This window comes from Cuculus canorus, chromosome W, assembly GCF_017976375.1.
Source record: "Cuculus canorus isolate bCucCan1 chromosome W, bCucCan1.pri, whole genome shotgun sequence".
NCBI lineage: Eukaryota > Metazoa > Chordata > Aves > Cuculiformes > Cuculidae > Cuculus > Cuculus canorus.
The window spans coordinates 10,935,369-10,952,555 of record NC_071440.1 but is presented as its reverse complement, the minus strand read 5'-3'; the positions used below and the strand labels follow the sequence as shown (position 1 = coordinate 10,952,555).

General features: G+C 45.3%; 1 protein-coding gene across 1 annotated transcript in view; it reads right to left on the bottom strand.

The window, feature by feature from the left end:
- LOC128850216 (small conductance calcium-activated potassium channel protein 2-like) overlaps window positions 1–2,568 on the bottom strand; it is a 108,052-nt gene extending 105,484 nt beyond the window's left edge. Inside the window, exons 1-2 of the mRNA XM_054053211.1 lie at window positions 1,561–2,568; window positions 903–998 (exon numbers count right to left, since the gene is read on the bottom strand). Coding sequence (XP_053909186.1) covers window positions 903–998; window positions 1,561–2,568 — 1,104 coding nt within the window. The remainder of the gene's footprint in view (window positions 1–902; window positions 999–1,560) is intronic.
- Between the last annotated feature and the right edge of the window lie 14,619 nt (window positions 2,569–17,187).

Here is a 17,187-nt window from a genome sequence, read left to right as displayed (position 1 = left end):
TATTAGAACTACAGCATAGAAGAAGGGTACTCTACAATTCTTCATTTCTCTTTACTGTTAATTGGTACTGCTGAAAAAGACATCTTTGCCCTTGAAAACTGTCATTTCTGCCTGTAGCCCAAGGTATCTCTAATTAGACATAGCAAAAACACCACTGCATCTACAAATAAGGTATTTTTCACTTCAAAACTTTGAAAACTATCTCCTCTATGTTTCAATTTAACTGAAATGTCAAATTGAAATTTCTTGATTAAAAAAAAAAAATGACAACTGAAATTAGAACTAAGTACCTGGGACAGGACATGGGACAGTATTTTTAGACTTACTCATTAAATTCCCCCTACCTGTCTTGACAGCTTTCCTCTGCCACATTTCCTAGTAGCTGTAATTTCTATTGCATTAAATAAAACAAATCCAATATAAGGTTTCCCCCTCTTTTTAAATATTCTTCTAGTGTATGCTAGTATCTGAAACAGCACAGTGAAGATTATATACCTATAAGTTATCGACGCCTCCTTCCTAATAATTAGCCCTGCTATCCAGAGAAAATGCACAGCATGACATTTAGTCACTGGGAAATAAAAGACTGTTGTCCTACATCTGCTACAGAAGACAGCAGGTATGCCATAGAGAAAGTGTGGCTATAACCTCAGAACTAAGTGATCCTACTAGCATAATAGCAAGTAGCAGTCCCTAACAGCACAAATGTGCTCACATAGCCTATCTTATTTCCCTCCGGGGATGGAATACATTCACTGAACTTCAGAAAGCACTAAGTGATTAGTTTTGTTTTCTGAATCAGTGGAAAGTGCAAAGTGCTTACCACAATAAAGCCTTTAGAAAAAATGAGTCTTCAACCACAGATGTGTAAACACTCAGCAATTCATAAAGTGAAACATTACCTGAATTTCCCTTGCATGGTATACAATAATGAGGCCAAGCAGGATAATCGTGGAGAGGCTAATGAGACATTTTAGAGCGAGGGAATATAGAGACTCCTGCAACAAAAAGACACCACTGTCCGTCAGAGACCCACACCCACGGGACCGTTCCTGCCGAGCTCTCCAGCCCCACTGCAAGCAGCGGAACCCGAACTGAGAGGGGAAGGAGGATCGTCTCGCCTTACGGTGTCGGGGCCGGGAGAGGGGGACACCTTGCCTCACGGTTGCGGAACCACGCGGGGAACATCTCGACTCAGGGCGGAGGGCCAGTGGGCCTCACACGGCTGTGCAGGGAGTCGGGGCACCTCTCCTCAGGGCGAGGGACGCTTCACGGCAGAGCCGGGCGAGGGCCGAACAGTCTCGCCGCGCTGGCTCTAAGAGAAACGAAGTGACATTGGGGCCGGACGGTAGCCGCCTTTCCGCGAGGACGGCGGCTAGACCGCAGGGATTTGGACAGCTGACAGGACAGTGCGGCTGGCTGCGGAGCCGCTTTCACGCGAGCCAGACTCGCCCGCGGGCTCCATGTCAAGGAACCTGGGGGGAAGGGGGGAGGGGGAGGGCGGACTGCACCGACGGTGCCGAGAACGAGAGGAAGGCGATCCGATGGCGTGGCAGGTACCTTCGTGTAGGCGCCCCAGGACAGCTCTGTCTCGATCACCATTACTACGATGCCGAACATGCCGAAGATGAGCGCGTAGTCGCTGAGGCGCTTGCGCTTCTCGAAGAGCGCCCGGCGGTGCCCCAGCTTGTAGCCGATGTTCTGGTTCTTCTTCTTGCCGGATTTTCCCCCGCCGTTGTTCATGCCGCCGGAGCCGCAGAGAGTCAGGTTGTTGGAGTTGTTGTGCTCAAGCTTGGAGATCATGATCGCTGGGACAGCGGCTATGGGACTGGCGAGGGGTGGCTGGAGAGACTGAAACTCAGAGTCTAGCTCGTGCAGGTTCCTGCCGGATGAACTCAGGTTGCTGAGTGGCCGCATGATGCCGCCGTTGTACCTGCAGCTGCTCACGGCTATTTCGGCGAAGGGATTGCTCTCCCGACGCAGCTGGTCGTGGTGATGGTGGGTGCTGCCGCTGCTGACACTGCTGCTGGGACTGGCTGCCTGCTGCTGCAGGCTATGGCACTGTTGGTATTGGGGCTGCCTGGACGAGCCGGTGTGGCTGGAGGGAGTGAGCTCGCTGACGTTCAACTGGCTGCCCTGCCGGGAGGAGGCGGAAACGGAGAGCGTGGAGGAGTGAGTCCTGAAGGCGCCCGAAAAGGGAGAAGTGCGGAGCAGCAAAGGTAGGTTATCCTCTGCTGCTGCTGCTGCCGCAGCGGCCCCATAATAGGTGCAGTTGTTGCACTGGAGGCATGGGCTCTGCTGCTGCTGCTGTGGCTGCTGGAAAAGACTGTGTTTGTCCTGGCCGTGCTGCTGCTGCTGCTCGGGGCAAAAGCCCGGCTGAAACTGCAATGGTTTTTCCATGTCAGAGACGTTAAAGCCGCAGGAGGACCAGGTGGTGATGGTGCGCCCTGCGCAATGCGTTATGGTCAGCAGGGGAGAGTCCTGCTGCCGCCACGAAGGGTCCATCCCGGTTTCCGTAGAACTCAGACGCCGAATCCGATTGGTCGGGCGGACCAAACCGAGGAGCATCTCGTCGGGGGAGACCAGCTGCGGCGTGAGGTGGCGGATTGATCCCTCATTTGCCCTACCCCCTCCCGCGCGGAGATCCCGTCTCCCACCGGCAGGTAAGGGTTACCCCACCCCGCCACCGGGATGCCCCGCGCCACAAAAGTCCGGGGGGGGCCGAGGTGGGTGGGGAAGAGCGCTCTTCCCGGCCCTGCCACCGACGCACACATCTACGCCGTCTCCAAAATATGGGAGTTGCGTTGCGCTCCGAAGCTGTCCAGCGACGCCCCGCTGCTTCCCGGAGACATGCAAAACAGCAGCGCTCTCGCTCCGAGGCCCTCGCTGCGGCCCCGAGGAGGAGGCGGGGAGCCTGGTGCAGCCGACGCCCAGCATAGAGAGGAGCTGGGCCGACCTGCGGCCTCAGCCGTGCTTACCGGCCATCAGAGAGGTCACAGGAGATCTCTCCTGGTCGTGCTGTGATCTTGCTGATAGGGAAAGCAGGGGTAGAATGGTCCAGCGAACCCCCTGGAAGGAGTGCCCCCCCAACTCAGTTCCAGAACTTTCCTAGAAGAAGCACTGTGCGTGCCCACCAAAAACTATAAATAATACTTTGCAAGAGGGGCTATTTGCATGCCCATCATGCTGGAAGGATGCACAACCTGTTCCAGTGCCTCACCACTCTCATGGTGAAGAAATTCTTCAATATGTCTACTCTAAACCTGCCTCTCTCCAGTTTATACCCATTGCCCCTAGTCCTATCACTACAAGCCTTTGTGAACAGTCCTTCCCCAGCTTTCTTGCAGGCCCCTTTCGAGTACTGGAAGGTCACTATAAGATCTCCTCAGAGCCTTTTCTTCTCCAGGCTGAACAAGCCTAACTCTCTCAGCCTGTCCTTATATGGAAGGTGCTCCAGCCCTCTGATCATCTTTGTAGCCCTCCTCTGGACCCGTTCCAACAGTTCTATATCCTTCTTACATTGAGGATTCCAGAACTGGACACGATACTCCAGGTGGGGTCTCACAAGAGAGGAATAGAGGGGCAGAATGACCTCCCTTGACCTGCTGATCATACTTTTTTTGATGCAGCCCAGGATACAGTTGGCCTTTTGGGCTGTGAGTGCACATTGCCAGTTCATGTCGAGCTTCTCATCGACCAGCACCCCTAAGTCCTTCTCTGCAGGGCTGCTCTCAATCACATCATCCCCCATCCTGTACTGAAATCGTGAATTGCCCCGACCCAGGTGTAGGACCTTGCACTTGGCCTTGTTGAACCTCATGAGGTTTGCACAGGCCCACTTCTCCAGCCTGTCCAGGTCCCTCAGCTTGGCGTCATCTGCAAACTTGCTGAGGGTGCACTCAATCTCGCTGTCAGTATCATTGATGAAGATATTAAACAGCACTGGTCCCAGTATGGACCCCTGAGGGACACCACTTGTAACACATCTCCATCTGGACTTCGAGCCACTGATCACTACTCTTTGAATACGACTATCCAACCAGTTTCTTATCCACCAAACCGTCAAACCATCAAATCCATATCTCTCCAATTTAGAGAGAAGGATATTCAGAGGGACCGTGTCAAAGGCTTTACAGAAGTCCAGATAGATCACATCCATTGGTTTACCTGTGTCCAGTGCTGCGGTTACCCCATCATAGAAAGCCACCAAGTTGATCATACAGGATTTGCCCCTGGTGAAGCCATGCTGGCTGCCATTAATCACCTCCATGTCCTCCATGTGCTTTAGCATGTCTTCTAGGAGGATCCGTTCCATGATCTTCCCAGGCACAGAGGTGAGGCTGACGGGTCGGTAGTTCCCAGGGTCATCTTTTCAACCCTTTTTAAAAATAGGCATGATGTTACCCTTACCCTTCTTCCAGTCACCAGGGACTTCTCCTGACTGCCATGACTTTTCAAATATTGTGGAGCATGGCTTGGCAACCACATCTGCCAATTCCCTCAGGACTCTGGGATGCATCTCATCAGGTCCCATGGATTTATATATGTTCAAGTTCCTCAGGTGTTCACGAACCTGATCCTCTTCTACAATGGAAGGGGTTTACCTCTCTGGTCACCATCTTGCTATCCCATGACCCAGGAGGGGCGAGGAGAGTGGTTATCAGTGAGGACTGAGGCAAAGAAGTTGTTAAGTACCTCAGCCTTCTCCTCATCCGTTGATACAAGGTCACCATTTCCAACCATCAGTAGGGGTACGTTCTCTTTAACCTTCCTCTTCTGATTGACCAACCTGTAGAAGCTCTTCTTTTTTGTCTTCACTTCCCTTGCCAAGTTCAGCTCCAGCTGCACCTTGGCCTTCCTGACCTCATCCCTACACAACCGGACAGCATCCCTATGCACTTCTCAGGTTCCCTGTCCCTGCTTGCACTGCCTGTGCAGTTCCCTCTTCTTCTTGAGTTTAACCAGCAGCTCTTGACTCAGATATGCTGGTCTCTTCCCTTCCCTGCCTGATTTCCTACATATGGGGACTGAGAGCTCTTCTGCCTCATGGAAAGCATCCTTAAATATTTGCCAGCTGTGTTCCGCTCCCTTGTCCCCGAGGACCATGTCCCAGGGGGTCCTACTGAGTAACTCCTTGAAGAGCTGGAAGTCTGCTTTCCTGAAATTTAGTGTCCTGACTATACTCCTCACCTGTCCCATATCCCTCTGGACCTTGAACTCCACCAGTGCATGATCACTGCAGCCCAGGCTGCCTCCGGTCTTGACATCAGTGGTGAGCTCATTTGTGTTCGTAACCATTAGGTCCAGTATTACATCCCCTCGGGTGGGGATCTCTATTAGCTGGACTAAGAAATTATCTTCGATGCACTCCAGGAGTCTCCTGGATTGCCTACAGTTTGCCGTGCTACTTTTCCAGCAGATGTCAGGGTGGTTGAAGTCCCCGAGTAGGATGAGAGCTAAAACACAGAACTGACATTTAGTGGTATTTTGTTTTAGAAAAGCTTAGATGTTTGTTTAACCTGTCATTACACTTGGCATAAACATGAGTTATTTGAAGTGTCAAATATACACAGTACCTATAAAAAAAATCTGATTATTTTTTTCTGTTTTGTTTCCTTTTATGTATAATGTGGCTGACACAGGACATCAGGGACTTGCTGGGCTACTTGCATAAACTGCTGATAAGGTTTCAAATAACATTTTGTGACTGGTAGCTCTAACAACTAGCGTCTTGTCTAGATAATACACAGAAGGGAACCCTCTGACATGCTAACCGGTGGGTTACACATTTCTTTTGGCCAAAGAAACATTGATGTGTATACACGATGTACACCATAGCTCTTTCAGTTTAGGATTGAAATTAATCTCTTCCAGCTGTTTCATCAGAAACTGGAAGGTTGTACTAGGTCTGGTTGGGATGGAGTTAGCTGTCTTCATAGCAGCCCATATGGTGCTGTGTTTTGAATTTGTGACTAAAGCAGTGTTGGTAACACACCACTGTTTTGGCTAGTGCTTGCACACCTTCAAGGTTTTCACTCTCCCTTCTCCGCCTCCAGCAAGTAGCCTGGGGTGGGCAAGAGGTTGGTAGGAGACATAGCCAAGACAGTGGACCCCAACTGAACAATATGATGTCACATTCAGCAATAAAAGTTCAGGGGGAATAGGAGGATGGTGTATTAGGTTCGTCTATAGATCCCAATGTGCAAAGACAAGACCACTAAATCAAGGTTAAATCAAATATGGTTTATTGTTCAAATAACCTATTACACCTGGCTACATAAAAAAAACTTATAAACTTACTGACATGTGGATTGGTGTCATCCCATTGAGGAGGAGGTGGAGCACGGTGGGTGAAGGGTCGATAGGCACTGCGCCTTCAGGGCATCCCCTGGTAACAGGCATGCATGTAGTCTTTCTCAACTCCTACCCATCCAGCCCAGCTCCTTTTATCTTCCTCTTGGGGACTGGAAAAGGGTTATCAGCATCACCTGCCCCTCACGTGGCCAGCATGTGAGCAGTTGAGTGCCAGCTTGTTGTTTGTCCCATGCTAACAGCGATTATGACACCCTGCCCCATCTCCATAACAACTTCAAAAATATTTATACCACAATGCATACTTCTCGGAATTCATTTACACACATTCCCTCCTCTTAGCATACACACACTGCCCTCTGGTGGTCTTCCTCGGGGTCCTTTAGATGAAGGTTCTGAGTCTTGCTTGGTGTTGAACTTTTCACCTTTCCTGGCTGCACATGCTCTTTGGGCTCTGCTTAACGGTTTCATAAACATCATCCGGTTCCAACCATTTCTCTTCCTCTTTTATCTTGTTCTCTTCCTGTTATCTGCTTAGTTGGGTACAGTCACATACTTTCTCACCGCAAGCTGGCTAAGCATTATTGCTTAAGCTAATTCACTTCTTTATTCTAAACTTATTTAACATAAAATTTGAGCGTACAATACTTTAAAAAAATATATATATAATTTTTCTATATCATGTCCCACAACAGACCACTATTTATTATCTCTGATATAAGATGGGGAGACATTCATGATTATGGTATTTGTCTTCCCAAGCAACCATTAAGTGTGATGATGACTTGCTTTCCAGGAAGTGTCTGGACATCTGCCTGCTGATGAGAAGTAATGAATGGATTCCTTTTTTTTATTTGCTTGCATGAACAGCTTTTGCTTTCCTTATTCAACTGTCATTATCTCAATCCATGAGTCATCTTGCCTTCTTTCTATTTTCTCCTCATCCCGCAGGAGAGGGGAGTGATTGAGGGGCAGGGTAGGTGTTTGGCTGCTGGCCAGGGTCAACCCATCACAAGGGTTCAGTGCTGGAAGTGCAGACTACTATAGCTTGGGGTAAGTAGCTAAGGATTTTGTAGGAGGGGATCGGTGTGAATGTTCACTGCCTGTTTGTCCTGGTTTCGGCTGGGAAAGAGTTAATTTTCTTCCCAGTAGCTGCTGTGTTTTGGATTTAGTGTGAGAATAATGTTGATAACACATTGGTTTAGTTGTTGCCAGGTAATGTTTATGCTCAGCTGGGATAGAATTAATTTTCTTCCAGCAATTGGTGGTTTTTAGATTTAGTATGAGAAAAATGTGGAAAATACACTGATGTTTTTAATTCTTCTTAAGAAATCAAGGACTTTTTTTTTTAGTTTCCATGTTTTGCTAGTGCACAGGTGCAGAGCCAGGACAGCTAACCTGAACTGGCCAATGGAATATTCCATACCATAACATCATGCTCAGTATCAAAATGGGAATTTGGCCTGGGGACGAGTGGCAGGCCATCCGGGTTCCACATTCGGTGTTCTGTGCTTCCAGGTTTCTCTGCACTCGCTGCTATCCCTGCACTCACCGTGATCTCTGCTTGGGATGGGCTAATCATCGGGTGATAAGCAGCTATATTTTAATATATTCTCATTATTATTATTATATCTTCTTTTGTTGTTCTATTAAAACTGTCTTTATCTCAACCCACAAGTTTTCCTTTTCATTTTTGATTCTCCTCCCCATCCCACCAGGTGGGGAGGGGTGAGAGAGTGGCTGTGTAGCTGCTGGCTAAGGGCTAAATTATGACACTGCTTTATACCAGTTGTGGATTTGGACCACAGCACATTTCATTAAGGTATTTCCTAGTTGTACAGTTTGGAAATAACATGACTTTAGAGTGACTGCTTTAGCATATCATTAAGGCTGCCTCTGTACAATACACTGTGTTATAAATAATTGTAATTTCTGCAAAAGATTGCTTTATTATATTTATATGGGAAAGCATTAGAAGCAAACAGCGCTGGGTGCGCTGGGGAGTCTCCGCTCCACCAACAACGCACACCTAAGTCTGAGCTCTTAGTTCCTTTTATATTATTCTGCAGGTCGATATTGTCCATGTGGCGATCTCCTTTTCATCTTTCTTATCTTCACTTCTGTACTTTGAACTCGGTTTCTTGCAAGAGGTATCTTTCAGGTCGTTATCAAGTTAATCCGCAGTCTCCTGCTATTGTTCCATGCCTCCCTAGGAGGTCCTTCACTCAGGCTCCGAACATTCCAGCAGGCCTTTTTCCCTATCGTCTGTAATGCTAATTTGCAGGTCGTGCACCAACAGGCATTGCATTGCGTTTTCTGTCATGAATTACATCTACACTCTTCACATTCCCCCCCTTTTTTAATGGTAATATGATTAATTCGTGTCTTGAATTCAAATTGTTTTAATATTTTGGCTGCTGCTGAAAGTTCAGAATTTCGTTTTGTTTTTATTATCATTAAGGAGTGGGTTTTTCCTCTAGCAGCCTTCTCTGGATCCAGGGGCATTGCAGAAACCTGCATTCATTGGATCACAGAGTGGATCAGCCTGATAAAACATGGAATCATACATGGTAGAAATAACAACCCAACCATGGAGCATAAAATTATAAATCCCACTCTTTTCCACCAAGTTCCTCCAAATAATTTATCCTACCAATCATCTTTTAAAATTGAATACCATTTTTGAACTGGTACATGAGCTATTCTTTTGATGTCTTCAGCTATTTCTGTAATAGCTCATCCATTATCATCAATTTCTAAACAACATTCGGAATTATTGAATTTCCCACAAATTCCTCCCTCTTCAGCCAACAAATGATCTAAGGCTAATCGATTTTGGTATACCCCTGCTTCAGTTTGTGATAATTGTTTTGCTATCAGCTCTAATTCTTGAGCAGTTTGATTAGTAATTAACTCCACTACTGCCTGTAGTCTTATTATGCGGTCAAGCATATAAATTGGGGTACAATATCCCCAACTTCCGTCTTGAGCCCAGGTAGCCAGGTCGTAATACTTTATGATTCTCTCAGGAGGCCATTCATTTTCTCCCCAGGTTTGCACTCCTCCAATGTTAATATCATGCTTATTTCTATCTAAAGTTTCATATAATGGTCTTCCTAAGATATTCTCTTTTTCCTTAGGTATTAAAAAGAACGCAGGTTGTATTATTCCTATAGCACAAGTCCCTCTCCATCTATTAGGTAATTCATTGTAGGCTCTTTTCCCACAAATCCAAAATAACCCATCTGGTGATGTCCATTTCTGATCGTTTCTTTCCAGGTTATCCCAGAAACTCTTAAGGTCTTCAATCTCGTTAAATGGGTTGGCCCCAGTCATATTTTTCCAGCATATTGTCTCATTCTTGCTACAGCTGTTGGACCAGAATCCTGAGAGGGGTATTGGCCACCACCTTTTATGGGTAGCATTGGTAATTAATGTTAATTTACAAGGGGTATGTCCTACATATCGAGTAAAATTTAATCATTCTCGAGTTATACAGGCTTGTCCTATTATTTCATGGCTTAATATCCATCCCTCAGGTCTAGACGTTTTGCGAAGAATGGGTGTAATTCCAGATTAAAATTTGTTGGGGGCCTATCCCTTCCCCTCTCCAAGGCCATTGTTCTGTCATTTGGGATCCTCCACATATCCAACAGGACAATATATTCAGCTCCGTAACTATTCTCTGCATCAAGTGTACATATAAGTTTTCTGCTACCTAATATTTTTGCCCTTGGATATAACAACTTTCTAGTCATCTCTCCTCGTAAAAACCAGCGTTAATGTGCGAAAGAATTGCAAATGCTTGTATGATTTGGCGTCCATATTTAACATTTTGGTAACACTTCGAGCATGAGTCAGCAGTCCCATCGGTCATTAGATTTAGTATGATTATTATCCATTCTCACTTTCGTATCCCTCTGCCTCTTCCTACGCCTACCGGGTTGCCTCCGGCATCGAGGGGAGCCATCTTCTTGGCAGCAGGGATATTCTTCAGGGAGTCCAGGGGAGGACTGCCGGAGCTCATGTCTTTTCTTAAAGGCATCCCAATTCCTTTTCTTTACTGCTGGTGCAGAACAAGGGACTTTAATTCTCTTTCTACACTCACGGGCAACTATATTAGGGTGCGCTCTTAATTTTCCTTGGACTCCGTTTAAAAATAATTCCCACCACTCTTGGGAATCTATTTCTATAGTTCCTAGAAGTCCTGTGATATGGAGGTTCTATTCAGTATTTTTGGCACTCCAGACATACCCCACAGGGAGTATAACCACATCTACAATGACAGACTCGCTTTTCCTTGCAACAATTGCATATAAAGCAAATAAGTGGATAACAAACACACTCTAGTTCCCCACAATTAATCTTTTGACTATGATACCACTGTTCCTGTGATTGGGCTTCCTCTTGCATCAGTTTGGCATTGAATCCGGAGTTTCAGGCTTCCGGGCAGGGAGATCACTGTCCATTCATTTTTATCCAAGTCTGGTTGAATAGGTCCTTTCACTCGTGACGTATGGGTCCAACACTTCTCAGCAGTTCGTATTGCAGTATCTGTAGCCAAAGCACAAGAAATGGTCCCTTCCATCGAGGAGTGAGGGAGGTTTCTTTCTACCCTTTTACCATTACATAATCTCCCAGTTGTATTTCATGTATTGCAAATCCCAAAAGGGACATTTTGTGTTAATAGGCAAAGTAATTATATAAGATTGAATAGACATATCATTTACCTGTGGGTGATCAATGGGCATGCCATGGGAATATGGCATCCCATATAACATTTCAAAAGGTGCTAAACCACTCTCCGAATGTGGCATTGTCGTAACATTTAATAGGGCTAATGGAAGACATTTTATCCATGCCATTTTTGTTTCTCTATTCACTCGTTCAACTCTACCAGAACTTTGGGGATGCCATGGGATGTGATATTCCCATTTTATACCTAAGGCCGCTATGATAATTTTAAGAACCTTTGATGTAAAATGCAATCCTTGATCTGAATTGATGACCTGAATCATACCAAAATGAGGCGCTTATCAACTGATATTTTAATTCTTGGTAACTCTTTTCACCCTCTTTCAGTCCATTTTAACCTGTCAATGGTCAATTTGTCATATTATCAGTCGGTCTGGGCGGTAGGGGTTTGAGGGTCAGAGTCAACATACGCAGCAAAAAAAAAAAAAAATACCCCTGCCTCTTTAACTTAAATCGCATGTGTCCAGGGCTTGCGCATGCGTTCTAGGAAGTGAGGAGGTGTGAAAGGGTCTTATTGTGCACTTAGCTTCGGCTGAGCCACCAGCACCCATCCCACCAGGAAAAAAAATGGCCAGAATCTGGGACGAACCCCTTTGTATTGCCATGCTGGTAGGATATATCATGCAGGTGCTCGTGATAGTGGCTGCCATCACAATATATGAATGTGTGACTAGGGGCTGGCTTAGAAGAAGAAGAAGACCGTCTTCCCCTTCCACTTGTCCGAGGCCAAGACTGAGACCAAGACCGCTAAGGCCACCAGCATGGCCTGAAGTTTCAGTTCAGGTACTGGAGACAGCTTTATATAAAAAAAAAAAAAGGAAAAACAAAAAAGGACAAGGTTAGTTGCCATGCGGCGCATAGTTTCTTGTTGGACTTTTCCTATCGTTATCGCCCCTGTGAGAAAAGACCACGATGAACAGAAGGATTGAAGGTCATCGTCAGGTGAGCGTCGGGTGCCTTAGGATCATGCAGCATGCTACGGGAGAGAGAGACGGAGCCATATTTGTCCACCCCTTCCGGTCCTAGTCAGGTTGTCCATCATCCTGACAACCACCAAAAGACTGTTCTGAACTCACGGGTGGTGTATTTCTGTTTTGATTGCATCGCTTGGGATTTTGTCGGATCGTTATACAGTTAATTGTTTTCAGGTTCTTATCTTCTATTAAATTGTTTAATAGTTCACTAAACTTGTCTTGGGATTGCATTAACTATATAATCCTTATTGTCGACTGCGTGGTTTGGCATTCAGAGTTATAACGTTTTGAATCAATTGTATAAAACATGGAATAGCACATGGCAAAAACAACAATGTAGTAATTCACATAACAAATAAAATAAGATTTGTTTTTCCAATGGACTTCCGGGAAGCCAGGAAAACAGGTCAATGTCCCAGCCTTTCCAAGTTTGGACGGGGACGTGTGCTAACTTCCGTAATTCGGCTGTAATTTGTTTAACTACTTCGCCATTATTGATCTGTTATCAACTGTAAAATTGATTCCCAAAGAAATAATTAAACCTCTTCCTAATAAATTAAAGTCTGCCTCCTCAACTAATAATAAGTTTGCAACACAGATTTTGGTTTCTGATTCTATCAATACATTCTCAATGATGGGAACTTTAAAAGGTTCCCCCTTTGCTCCCACTACCAAGGTATTTTCCTTACTCAATTGACATCCTTTTGGTAATTTTCGAATGGTATATTTCTCAGCTCCAGTGTCTACTAGGAAGATGACTTCTTCCCCCTGGGGACCTATCCGTAATTTTATCAAGGGCTCTGGTGATGATGTTGTCCCCAGGACGTAGAGCCCCTGACACCCCTAATCCTGCTGAAACATTTTCTTGTCCTGCATTTTCTTTTTGCAGTTTCGTTTAAGGTGACCTTTCTTTCCACAATAATAACATTCAGGGGATTCATCTCTCCTCTGATGTTCCTCAAAGGCCTTAACTATATTTTGTCCCCTGGGAACTGCCTCCCTAATGCCTTGAATAATCATTTCCCTTAAATTCAACATGTTTTGACTATCATGTACATTTTGATGATTCCAATTGGGATTTTGATTCGGCCATTTCTGCTCCCCCGGCGGACCCCGCTGATGTCATCTTTCCCAATTTCGCATACTTGCTTGCCTTATCATTTCCTTCTCCTCCATAGTAAACAATACACTTAAAATTGACTGAATTTCATCCCATGTATAGGTATTTGGTCCCAAAAGTTGGTCTAATTTTTCGGAGACCCCCAAGGGGTCATGTAGCAGTTGCCCCATTTCTTTTCTAAATTTTCTTACATCCCCTGTATTGAGGGGAACTGCTACAAATCTTATTTCCCCGACATTTCCTCCCAGAGGAACTTCACGTAAAGGGAGACGTTCCTTTGGTGGTTCCTCCTCTCTTCTGGTCTTGCTTCTAGTTCACAAAGCGGGTGGGGACTGTGGGAGGCGCTGTAGGACCTCCATTTTCCGGAGTGGGGGGGTTCCACCCTCTCTTCCCCTTGGTTTCATATGGGGGTGGTAAATTAACTAAAACCTCCCAATCTTGTTTGTCCTTCTTTTTCTCTCTTAAGGGGTACATTGATATCCTCATTGCGGACCCTTGCCATAAAGCATAGTCACTTTCCTCCTGGCTGAATGGTTCCTTCCCATATATAGATTCAAAGCCTGACAAATCCAGTCATCAAAAGATCTGAAAATTTGCCAAAACAAATGGTCAGGCCTTATTTCCTCCCTGGTCCAAACTTCCGTACAGCAATGGACCATTTTCTCCTTACTCTTCTGCTTCCGGGATGGCCATTCATCCCAATGTTTGAACATTAACACCAGCGGACTGTCTGAGGGTATTTCTGGTAACTTGCTCCCTACCCATTTCCGAGGACCTCTCTGTGGGCCCTTCCCGGGGCTAGGGAATTTACCTTTCCTTTGCCCCATCTCCGCCAACTGTGACTCCTTTCACCCTTTTTCACTCACTTCCCTCCTTCGGTGACCAGGTCCCTCGTGGGAGACTGGAAATGCACCTAGAAGAGGTCCACACTCGCTTCACAACCCTGTTGTGTCTCAAGCAGGCACACTTTGGCTATCCACCCAACCGAACGGTACTTACAGTCCGACGTTCCCATCCAGATCTTCGTGCACAAAAATTATGGGTACAAATTTGGCTGCAGCAATTTTGTAGGGAGCTCAAACTTTGCTTCTAGCTTTCCTCTATTTAGGGTCGATATCGGCAAGGTATCTACCAGAATCGTTCCTTCGCCAGGCCACGGTTAGTTAGTCAGATGTGCTGTGAGGCACAGAGCATATTTGTGACTGTTACTTGCACAGAAAGTATGTGACATAGCAGGGCCCTGAAGTTCAACTATAATTCTTGAATTTGTTTTTAAGAAGATGTCCTTCCTCCAGCCTGCCCTGCTCCCTCAGTGGAGGCAGTAGGATAAGCCCTAGTTGGCGAGGCCCATGCTCTGCTGGCCTGGGGATTCCCCCTCTGTGATCCCCAGGGAGCTGTCACAGTGCCCTAAAATTATTGATCAGCCTCATCCAGACTTCATTTTGCTGTGGCACACTGTATTGGTTTTATGTAACAAAGTGCATGTTTGGGGAGTGGTGGTGGGGTGATGCAGGGGTTGCCTCTGTGAGAACAAGGCCAGGGGCTCTGCCCCGTGCCAGACACAGATGGTTCCAGCTGGTTTGGCAGCGGACCTACCACTGGCCAAAGCTGAGCCAATCAACAAAGCTGGTGGTACCTCTGTGAAAATATATTTAAGAAAGGGCAAAATGCTGCATGGCAGTATGAGGAGTGATGAGGAAAAAAATGTGAGAAACAGTCCAGCAAACAACACCATCAGAGAAGAAGGAGAGGGAGGAGGTTCTCCAGGCACTGGAGCACAGATTCCCCTGCAGCCCATGGAAGAGACCATGGTGGAACATGTATTCCCTACAGCCTGTGGACCCCATGCCAGAGCAGGTGGATATTCCCTGAAGGAAACTGCAGTGCAGAGCACTATTTATAAACTCAAGCAATTACAATTCCTAAGTGGGACTTGGACTGGAAGTGCTGCTGGATGGCAAAACCTGTGATGTCATGTGTGACTGCTGTGAGGCTGCACTTGTGGCTGCTACGAGGAAAGTTAACTCCAACCCAGCCAGAACCAATACGCATACCTTGGATGTCAGAATTTCCCAAAACCAAAGATCCTCAGGCCATGCATCCATTAAGGAAGTCACATGAGACTGTAACTATGGGAAGGACTGAGGGGGGTCCTGTTAACCCATGGATTACTAGAGCGTGTTAGGAAAGAGCTCCCCTCCAGTGTGATCTATTGATGACAGAAAACTGTTATGTTGCATCTAAAACTTGGCATCATTTGATTGGTTACAAACAACTGTTCACACGTATAAGTTTATACTACTATTGGTTAGTTGCTAGTCCACGCGCCTAGATCAAATGCTTACTTGGTTAATTAGCTTTGCATATTTTACATGCTTTTTCCCTAAGTTATCATGATTTCTACTTTTCTAACTTACACCTCCCTCTCAGCTTCTGGGCATACAGCCATAGCTTACTGTTGCTATCCATTGTTTCCTCTTACTACACTGTTCATGGTCCTTCAAGGGCATTGTGGCCTTCATTAATATAAAATGTTTCTACAATGCCCTCTTTCTTTTCTTCGACAACTAGAGCATGTAGTTGTTGATATTGGAGTTTTTTTTTTTTCATTCCTTGGACATATTGTATAGTATGCAAGGAATTATCATTAAAATCACAATGATCACCAGTAAAATGATTCCAATTTTCATAACTAGTTCTTGAAGCCAACCTCCAATGCCCCATCCAGACAACAACTGCCTTAACCAATCTGGTTCATTGTTATGTTGTAATTGTTTTGTCAAATCCTTCAACTGTTTCAATTGATGGTGTATTGATTCAGAATGATCCGATAAATACATCCAACACATTCCTTCAAATCTTCACACCCATGACCTTGCACTAATAATAAAAATCTATTGCAGCTCTATTTTGTAATGTAACATGTCTAACACTATCAACATCAGTTAACAAGCCACTCAAAGCAATTGAAGTAGCATTAGTCTGCTTACTCAACCAACATCCCAAATTTGTCAGCTTTGTCAAGGCTGCTGCAGTTGCTACCCCAGGAGCCAATGCTGAGGCAGCTACAATTTCTCCAGGTTCCCAGAAAGGTGACTGTACTCTCACAGTCAGCCCCAAATTGATGGATAGATTGTTTATTTTGTTTACCTCGTTTCTTGTTATAAATCATAGTGAGATTGGGAGTTAGTAGCATAAGCCATCCAAGGCTACATGGCCCACCATTAAATTTCGACAGAATTCCTCCTCACACTCTGTCTCCACAAATCAGAAAATATTTCTACAGGCAAAGCAACTGGAAAAGAAAAAGAACGTGATACTTTAGGTGAGGTATAACTGCACCAGGCTGTAGCATTTCTATACACAGGTAAAGTAGCATTTACATTCTGACCTTTTGGAGTGATGTTATAGGTATAATTATACATTACACAAGCATCCATTATTACTGACCCATTTCACTGGAACCCATCTTGGACCGCTGTCTGTAATGACAAAAGCATATCCTCGTCCCCAGGTTAACAATGGAAATGGACCTTCCCAATTTCCTTCCCAAGTTCTTACCATGACTTTCACTTGATTTTTATGTTCAATCATTCCTGTTGACATGGTTTGCATATGTTTCACTATTGGAGGGATTAAAATATCTCCCAGCAATCATAAAAACTTCATAACATATTGTACCTTAGCTAATCTATTTACTGGTGTTTCTCCCTGTTCCCCCTGTTTTTGTTTTTGCAAAAGAGATTTGATGGTACAATGCATTCGTTCTACACTGCCTGTCCAGTTGGGGAATGTGGAATGCCAATAAGGTGTTGCACTCCCATCTGTAAAAACTGTCAGCCCATGTACCAGTGTGGTACTACACTTAGCTTTTTCCTCTAGACATTCTTGTTGCAAAAAGGTTATCAACCGATGGCCTGGATGATGAATTTTAATTTGTCCACTAAAGTTCGCCAAGGCCACTTGTAATTCTAAGCTATTCTGCATACTCCATTGTAAATATTGTTCTGTCATTGGAATGACTAT